General features: G+C 42.8%; 1 protein-coding gene across 1 annotated transcript in view; it reads right to left on the bottom strand.

Annotated features, from left to right (window-relative positions):
- Nucleotides 1-534: 534 nt before the first annotated feature.
- Nucleotides 535-25,380, bottom strand: part of LOC144534410 (urea transporter 1) — a 31,098-nt gene continuing 6,252 nt past the window's right edge. The window contains exons 5-9 of the mRNA XM_078276319.1: nucleotides 21,469-21,658; nucleotides 16,852-16,999; nucleotides 4,193-4,327; nucleotides 2,264-2,313; nucleotides 535-1,593 (exon numbers count right to left, since the gene is read on the bottom strand). Of these exons, the coding sequence (XP_078132445.1) occupies nucleotides 1,411-1,593; nucleotides 2,264-2,313; nucleotides 4,193-4,327; nucleotides 16,852-16,999; nucleotides 21,469-21,658 (706 nt within the window). The 3' untranslated portion in view covers nucleotides 535-1,410. The remainder of the gene's footprint in view (nucleotides 1,594-2,263; nucleotides 2,314-4,192; nucleotides 4,328-16,851; nucleotides 17,000-21,468; nucleotides 21,659-25,380) is intronic.

Raw genomic sequence — 25,380 nt, 5'->3', positions numbered from 1 at the left:
TATGTATGGTGCATGCGTGGGTACTTTGTACATGGTGTGTGAGTGTGTGCAAACATATCAATTAAGACAGCTGTGTCATTCTGCCTTTTATTCTGAACCATATCTAACACACACACACACACACACACACACACACACACACACACACAAAAAGAAGCACAACAGCACTAACAATCAAATCTTCAATTGAAAGTACATAGAAATACGAATGTTCATTTTTTTTGTAATACAGCTAAAAAAGACACTGTACTGTTTGTGCAAGTATTTATATTTCTACTTTTTTCTGTTTTTAATATTATGCTCGATCAATCACAGACTGAGAGGCACTTTTGTATCTTTTGTCTTGTTACCAACCTCATCACCATCGTCCGTGAGGTAGTTCATGATAAAAGAATTTAGTCCCAAAACAAAAAATGATGTAGACAACAAAATCCTGAAAGCACTGAGACAGAAATGCATGATGCAAAGAAACATTTTAGAAGACGTTATTGTTTGTGGAAGAATGTCACTTCACCTGTATGAAAAAAAACCATCTTTTCATATTCTGTACATTAGACTGGGATATATGGTTTGTATGTGAATGTTAACATGTTTGTGTGATTGGGAATATAGATGTTGATGGGAAATATAAATAAAAATAATCTACACAGGCAACATGAAGCACTGTGAAAAAAAGACAAAGTCTAATGAACCACCAAACACCTTTACTTTTTCATTTAATAGAATTTCATTTTAATAAGTCGAGATTCAACAGTTGCCTTTAACTTCTTGGTCTAAGCAGCTGACCACTCGGTCCATTTCAGAAACACATCACTTGTCATCTGTGTGTACTAATCGCCTCACTGTCTGCCTGCATTGAGATACATGTACTAACTGTTTCTACAATGAGTCCCAGTGGAGTGCTATGTTGTAGTTTGTCTACGCAGGGTAATGAAGGGGTTAAAAATAATTCAGTCTGTGTTTTTGTTGACATTAACAGTTAAACTGTCATTTTAACGACGGCAATGATTTTATTGAACTGACCGGTTGATTTCATGCCTATTAAAAGACTTTAAATTGGCTGTTTCTTTGGCTTTATTTCTCATCTGTCACGGTGAGTTAAAACTCTTACTTACTGGAATAACACGAGTGGCACAACGTGGTTGGAAATGTTACACATGCAATGTAAATGGTTGGTTTAATATGGAGGCTTATATAACAGCTGTGATACCTCAAACATTTTCAACATTTCAGTGCTGAACACACAGTATATCACCATCTTGTGAACAAAACTTCCTCAAAATGTTGAATCTACTTTTTTTGTATTTATAAAGAATCGATTTATTAAATGTTTATAATAAATATGTATATATGTATTGTATCCAACACAGAATGTACTGATACATTACTCTGTGTGTGTGTGTCCTAGCATTAGACATCAGTGCTCTCCCTGTCTGCGGTGTCCCCAGCTTCCCATTGGCTGTGGGAGCACAGGTTGTGTTCAGGAGCCATGACTCGGCCAATAGGGATGCGGTACGATGCTAAACTGCCGGTCAGCAGCAACATCAGTGAGGTTGTGAGAGTAGCTGCCCAACTGCATGCTGGGAGACCAACCTAGGGAAAGCGAGGGAGAGAGTTTTTAATGAATAAGAGAGAGTGAAGGGAGTCAAGACAGAACAACCTCTATACTTGCGTTAGAGTTGAAGAGTTTTAGCATTAGCCTCCTTCCTGTTATGTTGAAGAGGGTATAAAAGATAAGGTGTGTTAACTAATAGACAAGTAAAATCCCCTGTATAGTAACTTCTGTTTATCTGCAGAGTTTTATTTTTTACAATCTGCCTCGGCAATAATCAACAAAATAAAATGGGCTGATCCTCTCCACTGTGATGCAACAGCCCCACTGCCTTTTATGTGAAACTGCTGTTTGACTGACCAATCTGAATTACACATATTAAACATTTAACACCAGAGTGTTAAAACACTGGTTGAAAATCCTGCTTTTTTGCCATGCAGACATTTTTCTTACACCTGAAATAATATAGCAATACACTTTTGACTGTTGAGTGTGGTCACAAGTGCAGCAGACTTAACACTTTCAGCCCAGAGGGAAGTGCACGGATCCTTTTCTGCCATAGTCACCACCCTAACCCTAAAGCATTTCTACTTCCAACCGATTGGAAGCCTAGGATGTATTCATCCTAGGCTTAAAAAAATGTAAAGAAATGTTGAAGGCTTCTCAGTGTTGCTGCTTCATACACACAATGCTTGAGGTGTGTGTACTTACAGTTCCCAGCAGATTGCTCAGAGCGATGTCAGAATATGCAGAGAGGAAGGCTGCGTGCAGAGGAGAAGACATTAGGCTAAATATATCCTCAACACACTCACTGTGTATCTTTCCTCCAGGCTGCTGACATATATACAGTAGCTGGCGCAGAGGTGGGCTGCAGTTGGTCCTGATAGGAGACAGACTGGAAGCTCCAATTAAGACCAATCTACCTAATGTGAGTAGATAGCTCTCTGTCAAACTGCTCAGCACTAACATCCATGGTGCTTCAGCTGTAATTTCAGATGTGTTGTAAATGTGTTTGGCTGTACTCATGAATGAGAGCAGAGGGAGACAGGAAAGCTCAGTCTAAATATATCAATTAAATCAAACTTTATAGTGACAAAATGACAAGAATTATTTACCAAGTAGAACCATTTGTTGCAGAGAGACACATAGAAATTGCCAATGGACATGAAGGAAACAATTGACAGTAAGGGGATATGTGTATGGAAACAAAGTCCCTTTATAGTACAGTGAGCAGGCTAAATAAGCTTATATGTTACATTGAATTATTTATTAAGTTTAAGCACGTTTTGACTGTAGTCATTAATGCCCACGTGTCCCTGTTTACAGAACTCTTTACCTCCTTAAGAAGGCATGATTCATCAGCATATGATTGATTAACTGATTAACTGAGAGGAGTGACATCTCCATGACTCAAAGCTCAGACAAATTACATAAACTCACAACAGGATGCCTTCCACACAAGCAGGAAAAACTGTCAGAGTCCCAACTCGACTGTCTGGATTCTACTGTTTAGGAACTAAGTTTTAATAGATCAAAAAGTATGAGCTTCTTTAGTTCCACAGACAACAGCCATAGCAATGGGATTGCATTGAGTCCCATTTTTTAGTCTGAAAGATGTGGAAAATGCATATAACCTAAAGGTTTTCAAATAAAATATGTAATGCGATAAAGTTCAATATGACTCGTTAAAAGGTTATGCTTGTATGATTTTAAAACTGTTTCAGTTTGAGCAATGATCCTATTGTCTTCCAATTGATATGCACTGTGCGGCATTAGAGGGTTTCAGCACCATGGACAGAGACAATGTGTTGTTTAAGCACCATGGACAAAGCATATCTAAGCAGTTTGTTTCTGTCGCCCTCCAGTGGCAGAGTACCGTATGACAAGAATAATGAGAAGAGCAAAAAGATTGGGATTTATTCCTAAATCTGCTTGTTTTAATATTCATGCAAAATACAAGTTAGGTTAACGCATCTAAAGCAGATCTTAGATACAAATGTGGTTCTTGTTTTTCTCCCAAAAAACTTTATTTTGAAAAGTTATTATGTATGTAACTACACAGTATTAAAAATACCACTGGTTAAGTTAGAGCAGTTAAGTTGAAATGATAGCCCTATTTTAGCTTGAAGTATGACACCTTTGTTGAGCTTGGTAGTGAGCGTTCTTTGCAATGGTTCTCCATTATTCTCGAGGGAAAAAGCATGCCGTTTTGCAAATGTGCGACAGCTATACTGTACTAGTGTTCATTTTGTCACCTATTTTTAATTTAGTCTTAGTCTTAATTTAGTCTTAGTTTTTGGACATTGGTGCAGTCTTGTCATATATTGTCATAACATATTTAGTCTCGTCTCGTCTGACGAAATTAACACTATACTGTACAACATGTCAAAACCGAAAGTAATGCCACGCACATAATCCTGAGCAAAACAGGATTTGATACATGATTTGTGTAATGTAAAAGTTCTTTGACGGTTAGTGGGACAAAAACTAAACGGAGGAATGAGGAAGAGGGATGAACAAGATGAAATATGATAGGATGATAATTAAATTCAACATCATCATATGTAAGATAACTAACACCGTCATTAGGCACAATAGATAGCGCAACAGTGTGTGTGTGTGTGTGTGTGTGTGTGTCACCACTGGCGATGGCAAAGAGGTGGGTCCTCCAGCTGAAGGTGAAGAAGAGTCCTCCAACAGCCATGCAGCCTAGAGCTCCATTAAACCCAGAGAGACCAGAGTATAGAGAATCATGATGCACTGCCATGGATAAACCTGTCACACACACAGTTACATCTTTACAAATCTAATTACAAAAAACATGAGTCACTGCCAGTTACAGATCTGGGAATCACAGAGACAGAGGCAGAGGCAGACACACACATGCATACACACACGCACGCACGGCTGTTGAAGCTGCTATACCAGAATTATCCATGTGGTGGCGTTAGACAAAAACAGTTGTATGGTTGCCTTCAGTAATTTGCGTGTAACCTAATAAGGAAATGTTGATTTTCCCTTTCTATTCCCCACATAGAACTTGTGTAACAGTGTTTACAGGATATGATGCACCACTAAAGAGGAGCTGCTTTGTCTCTTGTATTTATGAGTTCAGCCAGTGGGCATGCGATGATGGTAAGTAGGGCTGGGTATAAGAAGTGCTGACAAGCCCCGGCTTGTCCCTGTTACACTAAAATAAAAGCCTTCACATTTGTCAACTCTTTTACTGTAATGAGGCTGTACGGGTAGAGGAGAGAAAGAGAAAGCTTTGTTGGAGACCGATGACACAAGACTAAGAACCTCTAAGGAGACTTTTAAATTGCATAATTATTATTATGATAAATAACATTTTAACAAGTCCTTACAATAACAACTTCAGTATCAATGTTTTCCTTTTTGGTATTACATTTTACAGCCCTGGTTCCATCATCCAGTCTCTGTGGTACTGCTGCACCGGGTATTGATGCAGTAGGTGGGTGAACAGCAGGTCAATGCTAAACAAACACTGTGAAGCTGAAGCTTTACTGTATGCAGACTGCACAAGGAGTATGCTGACCCAAATACATCTCAGGGAGGCCAGAAGCATTGACCTTTTCTCTGCTGGCTTTGAGCAGCATCTGCACCGTGTCTTTCAACCCACACATGAGGGAGAATAACAATGTCATCAGAACGAGTAGGGCCACTGGGTTCAGCTGCAACGGCCAGCAAGCTTCATTTAGGATCAGCAAGACGCTTTGCAAATGTAGATAGTTTTGGCCTCTCTGGCTGAAGGTCTCAAGCTCGTTTCACCTCCGACAACACCCAGCATCACCGATGGTTGGGGTCAGAAGTCTGCTTCGTTGCACCTTTAACCTGCTCTGTTACACCTATTTGGGCCTGTTGAAAAAGATAACCTGACTCAAAACACCAGAAAAACAACAAAAAATCGCAAAACAAGGGTAGACAAAACAGTAGAAATAATGGAGTCAAACACAACATTGACCACAGCCTTAGAAATTACCAGTTGAACCAACTAGTAAACAATTTACCTAATAAATTGGTAACCCTGTGTAGGTGGAATCAGCATTGTCAATTAGTTGCACTTTTGGGCATTTCTGCTTCCTGCTGCACACCATTCCAAAGGGACAACACTGCATATGTGTGTGTGAAAGCAGCAGAGGCCATCCGTAATGTAGCCCCACCCAGCTACAGCAGCTGCCAAAGCTCAGATTTAAACATTTTAATTTTAATTTGAAACTGCTTACTGGCTGTTTCATTGATACATACAGAACTTATGTTTGTGGGAACATTACCCCTACAGAATAAATGGTGTATTTTCACCTTCCTCAGTAAGAGCAATATCATAAAAAATGTCTGAACGCTGTGTGACTTGTGCAGAAGAGTGACCACCAGTAACCCACTATTTATGTATAATGTATGTATAATTTACATACAAGTGCCCTAGGCTGAATGTGCTCCTCGGTGAGTGGGATGGAATTATTTGCTTTTGCTCATTAGCCTTGTTGCATTGTCATGTCTCATTAGCATCGCCACATTTTGTTTAGAAGAAGCCCTTTCAAACCCATTTAAAACTCTAAAATGCATAGCAGCCAAGCTGAAAATTCATCACCATCCATGCTAAACCAAAGATAAATGACAGCAGTATAAATGTCAACATACATGTAGTTAGCCATTGCTGCAGCAAGTCCACCACCCTGCATCTTCCCTGTATTAATACTGCATGATATAATACCACAGAATTAATCTGCAGTAACAGTAATTTCGGAAGCTCTTCTGTAGATAAATGAGCCTCGGGCTGTGCCGTGATTGATTTCCTTATTACCAGACATTGTGGGCTGCAGTTTAGCATTCTGGTCCTGAAGCAGACTGACCACACCCCAGTACTGCCTCCTCATTCTGTGTCTGCTGCTCCCTCTTTCCACTCTCTGTTTGCATTGCCTCTTTCACAGCCAGTCTCTAAACGCTCCGACTCCCTCTGCACTAATCTCCTCTTTTCCTCATTCCACACTTCATTATCTTCCTCTTCATCTTCCTGTTCATTGTCACCATTTCCCTTTGTTTCGCATCCACAGAACTTACCTCATTTCCTTCCTTGATTCCTTCATCACACCCTCTCACTCTGCTCCACTCGTTCACTTCCCTCTACACATATGGGTCATTAAAGACTAATGGCAATGTGGGAGGGAGGGCCCAGAGGATACTAAAAAACAAAATCAAATATGTGTGTGTGTGTGTGTGTGTGTGTGTGTGTGTGTGTGTGTGTGTGTGTGTCTGTCTGCGTGAGTCACTCCCAGTGTGATACTAATAGAATGAGTCAGAGAGCTCTTATCCTATTGAACCCAATATCTCCTCTCCTCCAGTGGCTGCCTGCATCTAACCACAGTGACTAGCTGCAGACTAAATGGAGGACATTGCAATTGGTCGGAATTAACATCTAAAATGAACTGTACATAATGCTTTGTCAGCGTGTGATGACTAACTTTGCATTTGGACCTTTGCCCTTCATACAGCTGGTGAATCCATCATTCTGTCAATTGATGCCGTCGAGGGGAAAACGGTTTGTGGACGCAGCTTAAACTGACAAACAAACTGAGAGCCCTAGTCTACTTCTTCCTCTTGTCTGATGCTGCATCTACAGTATGTCAAACTAGATATGGCAGATGTGACATTCTTACTTGAAAAAAAAAATGTTATGTCACATCATAAATACAAAGCTACTTACAGAACAGTGAAATACAGTTGAGTGTCACTTTCTCTTCCCTCCTGTATTTGATCCCACGTTAAAGCATTTCTACAATTATTCTCCAATAACATGAATGCAGCAGAAGGTAGAGGCTCTGGCCTACATACAGCCCCTGTCTTCTGCTCTGGAAACCCCTTATGGGAATAGTTTACGCCACAATGCTTTGAGTGACAGCTTTTAATACGGCCTCACACTCTGCCTGTCCCAGGCCAACTTCGTGTCTCCTCCCTCTTTCAATCTGACCCATGCTACTGTATCGCTGTTATTCTCCTCCTCATGTATCCTGCTCACAGACAGTAGGCAGCATTAAGAGGGCATGAGGCTGATCTACTCATAAAGAGCCACAGTGATTTCCCCCGCCTGTCGTCAGGGATCCACACATCTCTAAACAGCTGCTGTCTGCCTGACTGTGGTCTCTCACCTCAGATTTATCCTTGAATAAAACTGATTAAACTGATGACAACAGCACCGAAGGTGGAGATGAATAAGATGGTGACGAAAGTGGCTGTGGCAGACAACTGGCAAAAGAGAAAGTAATAATAATATAATAATGTTAATGAAACACTGCATCAAGAAAAGTGCTTTTCACTGATTGGCCACGGGAAGTAAGGGAAGGAACTTGTTTTGGTGGAACGTGTACGTTCAAAGGTTGTTTTAGACGTGCAAGAGAAAACTCAGATTGGACAGATGGTCTAGCTAGCTGTCTGGATTTACCCTGCAGAGATCTGAGGAGCAGTTAACCATAGTCCTCATAAATGCAATAGAGTTTAAAATTCCAACACAAAGAAACCGGAAGGTAACGGACATCGACAGAAAAAACATGCATCCGGGCGGAATTTCCAGCGGCACCGGAGCAATCCCGGAAGTGGAAAGTCGTGGATATAGACTAGTGTGGACTTAACACCAGTGTAACTATGATGACCCTTAAGTCTCCATGGTGCAAACCAACATGGACACAACTTTAGTATCAAACTAACTAGTTTCAACGTATCGTTTAGTGTGGACTTTACACCCGAACTTAAGATAGAACTTACTACTTACTGGTGCAACAGGCAGCTGGGGCATTTGGAGAATGTACGGCTTTCCTAGGTATATGGACAATAAGAGGGTTTCTGAGCAATTTCTAGAACAGAATTGCTCACCATCCAATCGCCAAAAGAATGCAATCTCCAAATGTTAAAAATCTATGGAACAAATGGTATCAACCCAAAAACTTGCTGCAACCACTTATGAGATAAAAGGACATGGGAATGGCCATCCTATTTTCTTTAATCATAATGTTGTAAGCCTTTATACACCCTAAACTTTCAAAATTAAAGACATTGTGTTTAGGCACCTAACCAAAACACAATGTTTATTTCAGAATTAGGACTAAAACAACTTGACACACAGTGCTGAGCTGCGTCTCAAATTAATCTTCAGGTTCCCAGCTTTTAGATTTTTATGTGGCATATACTGTTGACCTGCTATCTCCCCCTAAAGCCCCCCCCCCAAAAAAAAGAGACAAAAATGGGTCTACAGTATGTGGGTCTCAGATGGTTAATGACGACTGTAAAGGTAAGACGAATGTCTAGTTACTATTGTTAAGTTATGATAGAACAACTGTTGTTTGGCTTAGTTTAGCAAGCAGTTTATCTTACACACAGACACATGCACGCACACACACACACACGCACACACACACACACACACACACACACACACCCAAGTGAAAGTGAGATGTAGCCGGGACCCCCTACTACATACTGTATCAAATGAAGTTGCATATTAAACTGGGCCTACAATAACTGTTAGGGCAACCTAAAGCCTTCTTACATACCCTTTTTGCATATGCTATTAAAATACTAATTGTTGACATCATTTTATAAATCATCTTTTAATGTTACACATGTGGCACAGTGAGTCTCGGATTAACTGTACCTGTGGGCTGCTATCTTAGTGACTACCTTACCAGTAAGCCTATCATCAGTGGGAATTTATATTTGCTAATAATATGTTGGAATTATGTTAAGGCATTTTCATATTTTTTAAAAGACTTTCAAAAAATTGACAATAATTTGGATTCATTTAGTAGTTTTTGGGCAACAATGGAGCTCTAAGGTACAGAGGAATACGCTTCTCCGGGAACCATCACCTTATCGTGGTGGAGAGGTTTGTGTGTCCCCTATGAACCTGAGGGCTGTGTTGTCTGGAGCTTTGTGCTCCTGGTAGGGTCTCCCAAGGCAAAGTGGTCTCAGGTGAGGGGCCAGACAAAGAATGGTTCAAAAAATCCTATGAAAAAATCGAGGAAGGGATGAAGTGACCCTGCCCGGAGGAAGCCCGGGGCCGCCGTCTGGAGCCAGGCCCAGATGGAGGGCTCGTCAGCGAGCGTCTGGTGGCCGGGTTTGCCACGGAGCCCGGTCGGGCACAGCCCGAAAAAGCTACGTGGCGGACATCCCTCCATCCCATGGGCCCACCACCTGTGGGAGGAACCGCTGGGGTCGGGTGCGCTGCCACATGGGTGGCAGTGAAGGTCAGGGGCCTCGACGGACCAGACCCGGGCAGCAGAGGCTGGCTCTGGGGGACGTGGAATGTCACCTCTCTGTGGGGGAAGGAGCCGGAACTTGTGCGGGAGGTGGAGCGCTACCGGTTAGATCTGGTGGGGCTTACCTCTACGCACAGTCTTGGTTCTGGAACCATACTCCTGGATAGGGGTTGGACTCTTTTCTTCTCCGGAGTTGCCCAGGGTGTGAGGCGCCGGGCGGGTGTGGGGATACTCACAAGCCCCCGGCTGAGCGTCGCTACGTTGGAGTTTAACCCGGTGGACGAGAGGGTCGCCTCCCTACGCCTGCGGGTTGTGGGGGGGAAAAACTCTGACTGTTGTTTGTGCATATGCACCAAACAAGAGTTCAGAGTATTCGGCCTTCTTGGAGACCTTGAGTGGAGTCCTGCATGGGGCTCCAGTCGGGGACTCCATAGTTCTGCTGGGGGGACTTCAACGCGCACGTGGGTAATGATGGAGACACATGGAGAGGCGTGATTGGGAGGAACTGCCTCCCTGATCTAAACCAGAGTGGTTGTTTGTTGTTGGACTTCTGTGCTAGTCATGGATTGTCTATAACGAACACCATGTTCGAACATAGGGATGCTCATAAGTGTACTTGGTACCAGAGCACCCTAGGCCAAAGGTCAATGATCGATTTTATAATCGTTTCATCTGATCTGAGGCCATATGTTTTGGACACTCGGGTGAAGAGAGGGGCGGAGCTGTCAACCGATCACCATCTGGTGGTGAGTTGGGTCAGGGGGTGGGGGAAGACTCTGGACAGACCTGGTAAGCCCAAACGGGTAGTGCGGGTAAATTGGGAACGTCTGGAGGAGGCCCCTGTCCGACAGACTTTCAACTCACACCTCCGGGCGGAGCTTTTCGTGCATCCCTGTGGAGGCTGGGGGCATTGAACCCGAGTGGACAATGTTCAAAGTTTCCATTGCTGAAGCTGCGGTGAGGAGCTGTGGTCTTAGGGTCTTAGGTGCCTCAAGGGGCGGTAACCCACGAACACCGTGGTGGACACCGGTGGTCAGGGAAGCCGTCCGACTGAAGAAGGAATCTTTCCGGGATATGTTATCCCAGACGACTCCGGAGGCAGTTGCAAGGTACCGAAGGGCTCGAAGGGCTGCAGCCTCTGCCGTGAAAGAGGCAAAGCAGCGTGTGTGGGAGAAGTTCGGAGAAGACATGGAGAAGGACTTTCGGTCGGCACCAAGGTACTTCTGGAAAAACCGTTCAGCCACCTCAGGAGGGGGGAAGGGGGAACCATCCAAGCTGTGTACAGTAAGGATGGGGACGCTGTTGACCTCAACTGAGGAGGTAATAGGGCGGTGGAAGGAGCACTTTGAGGAACTCCTAAATCCGACTAATATGCCCTCTATGGTAGAGGCAGAGCTGGAGGATGAGGGGGGGGATTGGCATCAATTTCCCTGGTGGAGGTTGCTGAGGTAGTTAAACAACTCCACAGTGGCAAAGCCCCAGGAATTGATGAGATCCGTCCAGAAATGCTTAAAGCTCTGGGTGTGGAGGGGTTGTCTTGGTTGACACGCCTCTTCAACATTGCGTGGAAGTCTGGGGACGGTGCCTAAGGAGTGGCAGACCGGGGTGGTGGTTCCCCTTTTTTAAAAAGGGGGGACCAGAGGGTGTGTGCCAATTACAGGGGTATCACACTTCTCAGCCTCCCGGTAAAGTCTACTCCAAGGTGCTGGAAAGGGAGGGTTCGGTCGATAGTCGAATCTCAGGTTGAAGAGGAACAATGCGGATTCCGTCCTGGTCGTGGAACAACGGACCAGATCTTTACTCTGCAAGGATCCTGGAGGGAGCCTGGGAGTATGCCCAACCAGTCTACATGTGTTTTGTGGATCTGGAGAAGGCGTATGACCGGGTGCCCCGGGAGATACTGTGGGAGGTGCTGCGGGAGTACGGGGTGAGGGGGTCCCTTCTCAGGGCCATCCAATCTCTGTACGACCAAAGCGAGAGCTGTGTCCGGGTTCTCGGCAGTAAGTCGGACTCGTTTCAGGTGAGAGTTGGCCTCCGCCAGGGCTGCGCTTTGTCACCAATCCTGTTTGTAGTATTTATGGACAGGATATCGAGGCGTAGTCGGGGTGGAGAGGGGTTGCAGTTCGGTGGGCTGGGGATCTCATCGCTGCTTTTTGCAGATGATGTGGTCCTGATGGCATCATCGGCCTGTGACCTTCAGCACTCACTGGATCGGTTCGCAGCCGAGTGTGAAGCGGCTGGGATGAGGATCAGCACCTCTAAATCGGAGGCCATGGTTCTCAGCAGAAAACCGATGGAGTGCCTTCTCCAGGTAGGGGAATGAGTCCTTACCCCCAAGTGAAGGAGTTCAAGTACCTTGGGGTCTTGTTCGCGAGTGAGGGGACAATGGAGCGGGAGATTGGTCGGGAGAATCGGCACAGCAGGTGCGGTATTACATTCAATTTATCGCACCGTTAGACGAAAAGAGAGCTGAGCCAGAAGGCAAAGCTCTCAATCTACCGGTCAGTTTTTGTTCCTACCCTCACCTATGGTCATGAAGGCTGGGTCATGACCGAAAAGAACAAGATCCAGGGTACAAGCGGCCGAAATGGGTTTCCTCAGGAGGGTAGCTGGCGTCTCCCTTAGAGATAGGGTGAGAAGCTCAGTTATCCGTGAGGAGCTCGGAGTAGAGCCGCTGCTCCTTTGCGTCGAAAGGAGCCAGTTGAGGTGGTTCGGGCATCTGGTAAGGATGCCCCTGGGCGCCTCCCTAGGGAGGTGTTCCAGGCACGTCCAGCTGGGAGGAGGCCTCGGGGAGACCCAGGACTAGGTGGAGGGATTATATCTCTAACCTGGCCTGGGAACGCCTGGGGATCCCCAGTCGGAGCTGGTTAATGTGGCCCGGGAAAGGGAAGTTTGGGGTCCCCTGCTGGAGCTGCTACCCCCGCGACCCGACCCCGGATAAGCGGATGAAGATGGATGGATGGATGGAGGATTTGGATACCCAGACAATACTTAGGTTTAATTCATCATTGGATTTGGTATTTTTTTAGGATTTATTGGCAATAACAAATGTATAGAACATTGCAAGTCATTTGGAAATTCAAAGTGATAGTAACTAAATCAATGCTTAAACTCACTGGTGGCAAGCAGAACAGAGGAGCCAGACGTAATGTAATATGCCCTTGGAATTAGTTAAAAGTCAAACAGCAGCATTTTAGATTTGGCAAAGATCAGAGATTGTCTATGGTGGAGCACTGAATTACAAGCGTCCAAATGAAAGAAATAAAACTACTGCTGACTTTTTTAACATCAATGAAGGCTACAAATGACTTAATTTGAGCTAACAAAAAAGACCCTGGAGAAAACATGGACAAACATGACACTAAAAGGGGAAGAAAAGAAGCGATAACGTACAAATGACAGCAATAGAGCCCATGTTTGCTATACTATCTATTTTTTCCTATTGTTGTTTCCTCTCAGCTCTGTTGCCCACACAATCTCATTACAGTGACATCTCTTTGATCACATTCTTGTTACACTGTTGTTCTTATTGCAGCAGTGTGCATGTGTGTGTGTCTGCCACTGTTAGCATGTGTCCACGGGTGTTTGTGCAAGTATGTCCATGTACAAGCTCACTCCCACTCCTCTGTTTCTCACAGTATAACTCATAGCCACACGCACACGCACGCACACACACAAACAAACAAAAGTATTTTGGGACACTGTATTGTAATTTTAGCAGCAGACGGAAGCGGGAGGCTTAAGTCTTCTAAACGCCTAGCATTTCTCATTCTCTCTCTACTTCTCTGAATAAAGTCACAGCTATGCAGATGTAAAAAGCACACACAGCCACAGACGTGTGTGTTTGTATATAAGGCAGTTGTTATCAGTGCCCGACTAATTGCTTGTGTCTTTTGGAGCAGCCCACAGGCTGCTGCTACTGACTGTCTTACAGTTTCATATTTATATGTGCTGCTGTTTTTCTGCCAGAGGTGTTTAATAAACCTTGCTCGACTTTAACCTTGTTAAACCTACTGTAATTCAACATTTGATATGCAGGGACAGGGAGTGAAGCCTGCCATCTGTTTGAGGTCCTGACTAATGATTTAATAAATGGAAGGTTTACAGTGCTACCTAAGACAAAGGTTCATGATACTGCACTATGCTATTGGCCCCGGTATGGTGGCTTCTTGCTGCAGAACATAGTGTCAGTAGCCACATAAAACAAGTATCGTATTGCATATTTATTGTTTTATTGCTTGTTGTTCCACATTGCTATTGGTAAAATATACCATCTAACAAACGACTAGGGTGTAATTAAAAGCAAACAACATGAATCAATGCTATCTAACCTTATCTCTAACATATGGTGCATGTAGGAGAATCACAATAATCCTCCAGGTGCTCTGCTTTTCTTCCATAATTAACACAGTCCTGCCCCTGCCTCTTGCCCAAAAAGTCAGCTGGGATAGGCTCTAGCCCTCTGTTACCCGGAACGGAGTCATTGTCTGTAGATAATTGATGGATTTCCAAGTTGGGGAACTCACAAGAGACAAATTCACAGACAGAATGGGGTCGTCCCTGTGACTTGAACTGCCACATCCCCGATTTGAGTTGTCGGTTGTTAGATCTTTCTCCCCTTTGTTTCCTGTCCTGTCAAAATACTGACATTAAATCCTTAGTATGGGTCAAGCACTAAAAAACGCTACATCCAACCTCTGCATAATGCAACCAGTAACATCTTTTTGTTAGATCCTTCCTGCGTGCATACACAACATCTATTAAACTCACGGTTTATATCACTGGTCTTTTGTTATAAATGTCTGTGCCCAAGCTGACATAACCCCCCCATGGTGATATCATTGGGGGTTATTTTCTCACACTTAACACATCTCCTCCAGGGCCACAGAGGACATTATTACACAACGGTGTTTTTTCACAGTGTAGTGATCCCCATGATTAGTAAACTGACATTTTTGTGTGAAATTTCCCAAGGCCGAGTGTTGTACAGTGAGATACTGGCACTAAAGATGTGTGTGCCCATGGACAAATGTGAAAACTTTAACCTTGATTAGTTCAACCTAAAGAAAAAACACCAACCATAGTATGAGGTCAGTACAGTATGACTTACAAAAGAATACAATAATATTCCCTCTTTGCTAACACTCCCAGTCCTCCCACGCAGACATGCAAACACACAGATGGAGACTTACCAACCAACGTTCCAACTGCTGATCCCAGCAGAGCATGGGCGGCCAGCAGGGGGAGTAGAGCAGAACAGCTGCCAGGATGAGGATGGAGGGCCCCAGGGCTTCACAGGCAAAGATCTGACCCACACCCAGAGGGATGCCAAGCATTACCTAGACAAGAGAGAGAAGTTACACAAGGATTTTGAGAAGACTTTACAATATGTAACATAACACAAATGATAATAAAATAGTTTTATACACTAATAAAATTCCAATAGCTGATGCACACTCACAAACACATAATGTACGGAATCTTTTCAGCAGCCCTCTTACGCACTGCACACACACAAACAAACAAAAGTATTTTGGGACACTGTATTGTAATTTTAGCAGCAGACGGAAGCGTGAGGCTTAAGTCTCTAAACGCCTAGCATTTCTCATTCTCTCTCTACTTCTCTGAATAAAGTCACAGCTATGCAGATGTAAAAAGCACACACAGCCACAGACGTGTGTGTTTGTATATAAGGCAGTTGTTATCAGTGCCCGACTAATTGCTTGTGTCTTTTGGAGCAGCCCACAGGCTGCTGCTACTGACTGTCTTACAGTTTCATATTTATATGTGCTGCTGTTTTTTCTGCCAGAGGTGTTTAATAAACCTTGCTCGACTTTAACCTTGTTAAACCTACTGTAATTCAACATTTGATATGCAGGGACAGGGAGTGAAGCCTGCCATCTGTTTGAGGTCCTGACTAATGATTTAATAAATGGAAGGTTTACAGTGCTACCTAAGACAAAGGTTCATGATACTGCACTATGCTATTGGCCCCGGTATGGTGGCTTCTTGCTGCAGAACATAGTGTCAGTAGCCACATAAAACAAGTATCGTATTGCATATTTATTGTTTTATTGCTTGTTGTTCCACATTGCTATTGGTAAAATATACCATCTAACAAACGACTAGGGTGTAATTAAAAGCAAACAACATGAATCAATGCTATCTAACCTTATCTCTAACATATGGTGCATGTAGGAGAATCACAATAATCCTCCAGGTGCTCTGCTTTTCTTCCATAATTAACACAGTCCTGCCCCTGCCTCTTGCCCAAAAGTCAGCTGGGATAGGCTCTAGCCCTCTGTTACCCTGAACGGAGTCATTGTCTGTAGATAATTGATGGATTTCCAAGTTGGGGAACTCACAAGAGACAAATTCACAGACAGAATGGGGTCGTCCCTGTGACTTGAACTGCCACATCCCCGATTTGAGTTGTCGGTTGTTAGATCTTTCTCCCCTTTGTTTCCTGTCCTGTCAAAATACTGACATTAAATCCTTAGTATGGGTCAAGCACTAAAAAACGCTACATCCAACCTCTGCATAATGCAACCAGTAACATCTTTTTGTTAGATCCTTCCTGCGTGCATACACAACATCTATTAAACTCACGGTTTATATCACTGGTCTTTTGTTATAAATGTCTGTGCCCAAGCTGACATAACCCCCCCATGGTGATTTCATTGGGGGTTATTTTCTCACACTTAACACATCTCCTCCAGGGCCACAGAGGACATTATTACACAACGGTGTTTTTTCACAGTGTAGTGATCCCCATGATTAGTAAACTGACATTTTTTGTGTGAAATTTCCCAAGGCCGAGTGTTGTACAGTGAGATACTGGCACTAAAGATGTGTGTGCCCATGGACAAATGTGAAAACTTTAACCTTGATTAGTTCAACCTAAAGAAAAAACACCAACCATAGTATGAGGTCAGTACAGTATGACTTACAAAAGAATACAATAATATTCCCTCTTTGCTAACACTCCCAGTCCTCCCACGCAGACATGCAAACACACAGATGGAGACTTACCAACCAACGTTCCAACTGCTGATCCCAGCAGAGCATGGGCGGCCAGCAGGGGGGAGTAGAGCAGAACAGCTGCCAGGATGAGGATGGAGGGCCCCAGGGCTTCACAGGCAAAGATCTGACCCACACCCAGAGGGATGCCAAGCATTACCTAGACAAGAGAGAGAAGTTACACAAGGATTTTGAGAAGACTTTACAATATGTAACATAACACAAATGATAATAAAATAGTTTTATACACTAATAAAATTCCAATAGCTGATGCACACTCACAAACACATAATGTACGGAATCTTTTCAGCAGCCCTCTTACGCGCACACACACACACACACACACACACACACACACACACACACACACACACACACACACGGGATGGGATGGGTACACCTGTCTGTCGCTGATATTTATAAGTCATAATCAGTCTTTAATCATATCGCCAAAAGATTAAATAGGCTGTTGTGGTAGTGCATCCAGAGCTCCATCGTCAGCAGAGTAAAAGCTGAAGACATTAAATATAAATAGGGCCGACGTCATCCTCATCTCTGGGGAGAAACAGAGGAAAGATGGAAGGAGGAATGAAGGAAGGAGGAGAGCAATAAAAAGGAAGTGAACTGAAGAGGAGGAGGCGGTTGTTTCACATCAAGGACTGTAACAGAAAAAAATACTTTATTGTGCTGTCCTTGAAAATGTGGTTACATACACTATTTTTCTGTAAACTGCATTATGAAGGAGAGCAAAGGAGGATGAAAAAGACAGATTGAGAAAGTGATGAAGAAAGATGTAGAAAGTGGGAGACGGAGGAAGATTTGCATGGCAGAGCAGAGACATGGATAGAGACTCAGGAGATGCGAAGCAGAGAGATCAAAAGAAGGATTTAGAGGTTTCAGATCTCCCAAGTAACAAACCGAAGGGAATTTATGAAATGAAAAAGACAGCGTTTATAGGGCCAGAGACAGACAGATGGAGGGAAGAGAAAAAGTTTGAGAATATAGGAAAAAAACAGAGAAATAATCTGAGACGGAGGGCCTAGAATTTGTGGAAAGTAATTATGTAGTGTGAGGGACATACTGTGCCATGGGGCGCGATGCTTGTTAATAGAATGGTGTGTAAATCTTGACTCTATATTCAGGACACCTAACAGCGCTGAGAGGGTTTAGATGGCGTAGCTAATCTAGTTAAGACAACTTCACAGTCAGTTTGCAGATCACCGTGTGCAGGAGTCCACTTGTACAACATCCTTTACCTCTTCTGGCTCTTACTATGCCTCTACAACACACAAACGTGGTAAATAAATCCAACAATCAAGAGGTATTGTCTCAATACGTAATGCAATATTATGGCTTTTGCAACTAAAATATTGAATTTGTACAGTGAAGATATATATTTACTGCTTCTTTATATGTGTGTATATGTTCATAGGAATTTGTATAGTTTGGTGTATCTGCATTTGAGATTTTGAAGTCCATACAATCAGCACATACTGTCAAACTGCATGATGCAAATACATTTACTTTATGTACACACACAATAGTGTGTTTCTGATTCGGATCACGTAATCTGTTCAGCATGCTTCCAGACAAAAGCACAGAGATTAAAATGCAGTCGCTCCTCAAGCACTGAGATGCCAGCTGGCTCACAGAGATCAGAAGCCCACTGTAGCTGCTGAGAGTCTGGATTCTTCTGTCAAAGTCTCGTGAGAAGGAGACTGCATTTTATTTCAATTCAGTGGTCGAAGCAAACTATTTACTTATAGGGTATACCGTGCAACAGCTTGCATTCTAATCAAGTTGCTTTTCAGTAGCATACATTTAGGCCTTTTAGGTTTTGTTGTTTTCTTTTTCTCCCTGGCTTTACAAAAAGACAGCTGCTATAAAATCTCCCCTCAACGTATCCTTCCTGGAAACCTGACTGGCACTCACACTCATCTCAACCCACATAAACGTAACTAAATAATCTTGAATGCAGCAGCCTTACCTCCACTATGAGTTTCAATCACCAAGAATTGTTAATTAAAAGTTTGGGCTGATTATAATTTCCGAACAGGCGCTCCATCAGTAACTGTTGCTAAGTAACTGGTGAGTCATAGCTGGCGGATCTTATGCATATTGTGCTCCTATCCGTTACTTGTTTCCTCTGGCTGCAACACACAGAGGACAACCCTGGCCTTAGCTCAGCTCGGGATTGTTAGTCGTCCATCATATATCCTTTCACTTCCAAGAGTCCCCTTTGAGACTGCTTATGATCTGCACCTGTTGTTGAGATCATGTGAAAATACCGCTGCACATGTTACTCTGACAGATCCCCTCATTGTGGGGAAAAAAAAAATGCTGATTAAAACAAAATTAAAATTCTTGTTATTACCACCTGAGCAGAAAAAGACACCACAAAAATAGAACTCATCCAACAGTCCCAACAGTCATGACATGCATGCTGCTCATTCTGTGTAATTGAATCTGTAATTGAAAGCAAAAAGAAAAATAATAGCAGTGTTGTGTTCGATTAGTGAGGTGATGGATTCTGTAGAAACAGGTGTCAATTATGGCCCATATTTAAGGTAGGAAGGAAGCAAATGTTGTGCATGCTGGTTATAGTGCATTTCACACTGAAATACTCAGCAAAAATGGGTCATTCCAGACATTGCTCTGAGGAACAGCAGACTTTGATTAAAAAGTTGATTGGAGAGGGGAAAACATATAAAGAAGTGCAGAAAATGATAGGCTGCTCAGCCAAAATGATTTCAAATGCCTTGAAATGGCATCCAAAGCCTGAACGACGTGGGAAAAAACGGTCAACTACCATTCGAATGGATCGAAGAATAGCCAAAATGGCAAAGGCTCAACCAATGATCAGCTCCAGGAAAATCAAAGAAGACTTAAAGTTACCTGTGAGTACTGTTACGATCAGAAGAAGGCTACGTGAGGCAAAGCTCTCAGCTAGAAGCCCCCGCAAAGTCCCATTGCTTAAAAAGTACTGAATAGGTTGAAATTTGCCAAAGGACACGTTGACTGGCCAAAGGAGAAATGGGGCAACATTCTGTGGACTGATGAGAGCAAAATTGTTCTTTTTGGGTTTAGGGGCCGCAGACAGTTTGTCCGACGACCCCCATGCACTGAATTCAAGCCACAGTACACTGTGAAGACAGTAAAGCATGGTGGTGCAAAAATCATGTTATGGGGATGTTTCTCATACTGTGCTGTTGGGCCTATTTATCTCATACCAGGGATCATGGATCAGTTTCAATACATCAAAATACTTGAAGAGGTCATGTTGCCTTATGCTGAAGAGGAAATGCCTTTGAAATGGGTCTTTCAACAAGACAATGACCCAAAACACACCAGTAAGAGAGCAAAGATTGATGTTATGGAGTGGCCAGCCCAATCCCCAGACCTCAATCCCATAGAAAACTTGTGGGGTGACATCAAAAATGCTGTTTCTGAGGCAAAACCCAGTAATGCAGAGGAATTGTGGAATGTAGTTCAATCGTCCTGGGCTGGAATACCTGTTCACAGGTGCCAGAAGTTGGTTGACTCCATGTAACACAGATGTGAAGCAGTTCTCAGAAATAATGGTTATGCAACTAAATATTAGTGCAGTGATTCAAAGTAAAGCAAACCCTTGAACAGCCTGATATTGCTTTTTCTTCACTTTCTGTAAAGGTAGAACACAAACTTGATCAATTTTGGTCATGTTTTGATTTGGATTTGAATGTGCATTGATATTATGGAATTAAAAGCTATTCTAAGGATTTTGAGCATTATTCACTTTTTTTAAACACACTGCTATTATAACACAACTGTATATTATTATATATTTAATATAATGAGATATTGATAATTTGTTTATAGGTGAAGGGAAATTTAAATAAATATTCACTTTGAAATGTTATATTATTATATTATACAGGGTTTCAGCAGGTTACATTTAGGACTTAAGGACTCTCGGAAACCCTGATTATAGTTGTTATGCTGTAAATTAAATAACAGTATGCCTTTTTACAATAAAAGTTTGAGATTTACTATAACTTTCCAAATTGTGTTTGACTGTTCATAAGGAATTATTAGAACTTAAGTCTAGAAAAAAAGATCTGGACTTGTTCTCATGTAACTTCTTGCGCCTACCTGTATATGTGAGTCTTTCAGTTAAACCAACTACATTTTGCCACAATCTCCGTGAGCCAATCATATCTTTGCTGTCAAACTTTGAATCTGTTCTTCTTCCTGCTGTTGTCAGTTCTCATTTCAGTGCAAAATCGGCGACCCTACTCAATCCCATTCACCTCTTATCACATCCATCAGCTCGACATCTCATCCATCCACATATTTAACCAACACATCTCTTCACCACCACCACCACCAGTGTCTAAACTCCATCAGGGGAATATTCCTTCACTAATCATAGCATCACTACCCCACTAAACTGATGATGTCACGATGGGGTCAAAGACTTTTCACATTTCTTAACTTTATTGTGCACAATGTCAATAAATTGATTTGATCACTCTTAAAATCTAGTCTCTCCTGATCATGATTTGAGAGTTTCGAACAGCAACGTTCTGGCTTCCATATAATTTAACTTAACCTATGAACAAACATGTAGTTACATTTTGGATGCCTCACCTCTACTGCAATGAGCTCTGTGCCGTTGGGCTCCAGCAGCCCTGGTGGTGTTGCCGGGTGGTGTGGGAAGTAGGGGTTGTCTGGGCCGGTACAAAGGAGGTAGAGGACAATGATAATGTTGAAGGGAAACACAGCGACAGGCAAGTCCCAGCGCTCCAACACTGGAGAGAGACCACTGGATAGAAAGACACTGGAAATGGAGAGGGGGGAAGGGGGTGGGGGTGAGAGTGGAGGCTCAGATTTTTTTGAATGAAATGGACCTCTTTTACATGTTGCAATGAATGGTACGCATGCTTTTGCGGAAACATGGTGTTCATATTTACACTGAATACAGAACCATTCCAATATGGCTTCACTGTGGCATCCATGGCTCGCACACTCTATGTTGGGAGTGAACTGCAAATGTGTGTAAAAAGTCATTTTTTGTTTGGTTGCCTTGGAGACAGGAGTGATTTTCACTCAGTTTCTCACAGTAACTCACAACTGCTGTGGCAGAAAAATATGATTTATTATCAGAGGTGGAAAACGTAGAAAGTAAAAGTACCAATACTTTGATGAAATATTACTCAAGTACAAGTGAAATTACCTATCTGAAAAATTTCTCAAGTAAAAGTAATAAGTAGTTCATTTAAAATGTAGTTTAAGTAAAAGTTACTTAGTTACATAAAAAAAACTGTAAAACGGGGCGGGGGATCTCTCCCATGTAGTGAAAATAGGACAAGGGGTCATAAATCCAAAACTATTTTGTTTTTAATTAAAGAAAAATCTATACAAATGTATAAACATCTATACAAATGTATACACATGTAGCAGCCAGCTTCTACACACCTAAGTAGCCCGTATGAGCTAATTAGATGTATGTGAATCTAGCCAGTGTCCTACATACGTTCTCCTACGGGTTGCTAGTGCTAGACAAAAATTAGCAATCTAGGCAGCCTAGATGCTGATCATTTGTTGTGAAATGTTTGTTTAAAGCACTTGAATAAGAAATCCATGTTGTTTAGTTTAAAACACTCTAAATGAAATGGTAAATTATAGTGTGATTAAAACTCACTAGGTAGGTCATGCCTTCGCGACGAAAACTTGAAGTTTATTCCCCCTCAAAAACAGGTAATTGAGCACTGTAGTGGTTATGACCATATCAGTGACTATGTAACTACATGGAAACGGGCCAAATGATGTCTGTGGCTTGCACAGTGATAGCGTTAGAGAAGGTAGGTGTAGTCTCGCGCTGAAGTCCCGTTGTAGCAGGAAAAGGGAAACAGTGTGCAGATCGCTCCGCACTACCGTTTTTTTAGGGGGGAATAAACTTCAAGACGTGACATGACCTGTCCTCTGGGGGACATAGCCACACCACCGCCGCTCCGTGGATTGTTGTCGGGATGATTATCACAGAAGCCTGGCTGAACACACTCACCGGACGGCAGCTAGCAGCTAGTGGCAGGATCGAGACAGGGACCAGGGTAGGTGAATTTAAACAATGTCTGAGCTTGAAAATGCATCTTGTTGACACGTAAGGGCCCTGTTCATGTTGCACAGACATTTTAATTGCATTTTATGTCTGTTAAGAGGCACAAAGGCACTCTACAATTCCCTCACAACTGCCGTTTTAGCTTAGTGGAAGCTCATACACGTAGCTGCAGCTACTCCGTGTTGCCTGCACCAATTTGGATCGGGTTTTTTTCAATCGAAAGTACATGCATATTTACAGCGATCAAGATTAATGTAAAAATTGGCCGGAATTCTCCTTTAAGTTTAAAAGATAAGAAAAAGTCCTATCATCCTAGTCTATCTCAGACATCCTAGCTTAACTTAAAACATTCTAACTTATAACTAACTGTAAATGGATACTTCAAGGGGCACATGTCCTGTCATGCCTGTATCTTTGATTAGAATGCACCAGAAGGCTGGAAGTCACCCTCAGCAAAAGTGCATTTGTGATCTGTTAGAGCACTGGCAAAGCCCAATGTCTTTTTGTAGGCCTCTCCAGAGCCGGACGCAGCACGCCGGTTAAATTTAAAAATGAATCATCTTGGCAGTCGAGATATAGGCTACTCATCAATACATGGTCTGGAATTGATTTGTCACTAAAAAGGATAGACAGATAACCCAGTCAACAAACAGGGTTTTCCCTGGCTCACAATTGGCCTTAGGGCGGTGACTACCCACGGCAGTAAAGATCGGTCCGCATACAGTAAAAGAATTCAGTTTTTGTTACCTTAACTGACAGAAATCTATGCATTTTCCTGTTATTTCTAACAATTTGATAAACAAAAATGTATATTATGCTTGAGTAAATGAAACCCCAATTAGAAAACTGGTTAAAACAATAATATTAATATTTAAATAAATCAAGGGAGAGTCCGGTACAGGCTGACTCTGGATGATAAAACAGAGATTAGCTCTCATATGCAAGTGTAATGGAAAAAATTACATAGACCATGATTTTCTTAACCATGATTGTTCATCTATTGAGTAAATGTTAATTATAAGTAGATCCTTAAATATGCCTCTGAAACATGTGTCTCCTAAAGATATTTCTTGAAACAGTCCTCCAGTTTAAAGATAGCTGAAAAAGGGTATGACCCTGTGTATTCTCTACTACAAGCAGATGGCAACGACGCACAGGCGTCTGTAGAGATATGCAAAGGTCAGTTTGTCCAAAACCTAAGGTTGGAGCCTGAACCAATCTGTAGACGAGATAGATTCCCGACTCCTATTGAAGGACTTTTTTGACGCACTAGACAGATGTACAGGAACAGTTTTAGACAGCAGTGTTCAAGATCAGAATGTTTTCCAAACATGGTCGTGTTTTCTGCTGTGAAAATGGGATATAAGGAGATGGCATATGTTACGAGGCACAGATCGGCTGTCACTTTGTAACTCTGTTCATTGTTCATTGTGAATTGCTGTTCTTGTCACTGTTTGATTGTTCTCTCGAGAAAATAATTAAACCCCTTCCACCGAATACCTAAACTTTAATCCAGTTTGCAGCCTGTCTTTATTTTGTTTCAACAAGGTCTCTTCTTCACCCAAATTCCTCCCTCGCTGAACAGAAACTTCCACAACAAACTTGGCGTTGTCGGCAGGATTTCAAGGAGGATCAGATCGGGACTCCCGGGCGACTGATGACAGTGCACTCCAGGGATCTGATGATCACCTGCCTCTAAACCTCGCCAAAACATATTTGAGAGACAGAGGGTCAGAAACCACGGAGGGCTCGCTGATGTGTGTTCTGCTTGTTCAACGATTGTTTAGTAAATTGCTCTTAAAGGTCCCATGGCATGAAAATTTCACTTTATGAGGTATTTTAACATTAATATGCGTTCCCCCAGCCTGCCTATGGTCCCCCAGTGGCTAGAAATGGTGATAGGTGTAAACCGAGCCCTGGGTATCCTGCTCTGCCTTTGAGAAAATGAAAGCTCAGATAGGCCGATCTGGAATCTGCTCCTTATGATGTCATAAGGGGAAAGGTTACCTCCCCTTTCTCTGCTTTGCCCGCCCAGAGAATTTGGCCCACCCATGAGAGAGAGAGACATCATGGCTTTCAAACGAGCAAAGTGGCAGTTGGTCAAGGCCACACCCCCACCCTCCACCTTGCCCCCCCCCCTCCCTCCTCCTCAATAGATACAGACACAGAAATGGCACATCCTAAGGAAAGCTCATTGTAGGACTGGCTCTAGTGACTGTAATTCTGCACCAAGGCTGAATTTCGGGAAAGAGACTTCAGATACAGTATTAGGGGACCACTAAGGTCTATATAAAAGAGACTTCAGATACAGTATTAGGGGACCACTAAGGCCTATATAAAAGAGACTTCAGATACAGTATTAGAGGACCACTAAGGTCTATAGAAAAGAGACTTCAGATACAGTATTAGGGGACCACTAAGGTCTATAGAAAAGAGACTTC

The sequence above is a fragment of the Sander vitreus genome, chromosome 19 (assembly GCF_031162955.1).
Source record: "Sander vitreus isolate 19-12246 chromosome 19, sanVit1, whole genome shotgun sequence".
NCBI lineage: Eukaryota > Metazoa > Chordata > Actinopteri > Perciformes > Percidae > Sander > Sander vitreus.
Note: the sequence above shows the minus strand (reverse complement) of the source record. Positions and strands in the feature narration are given on the sequence as shown.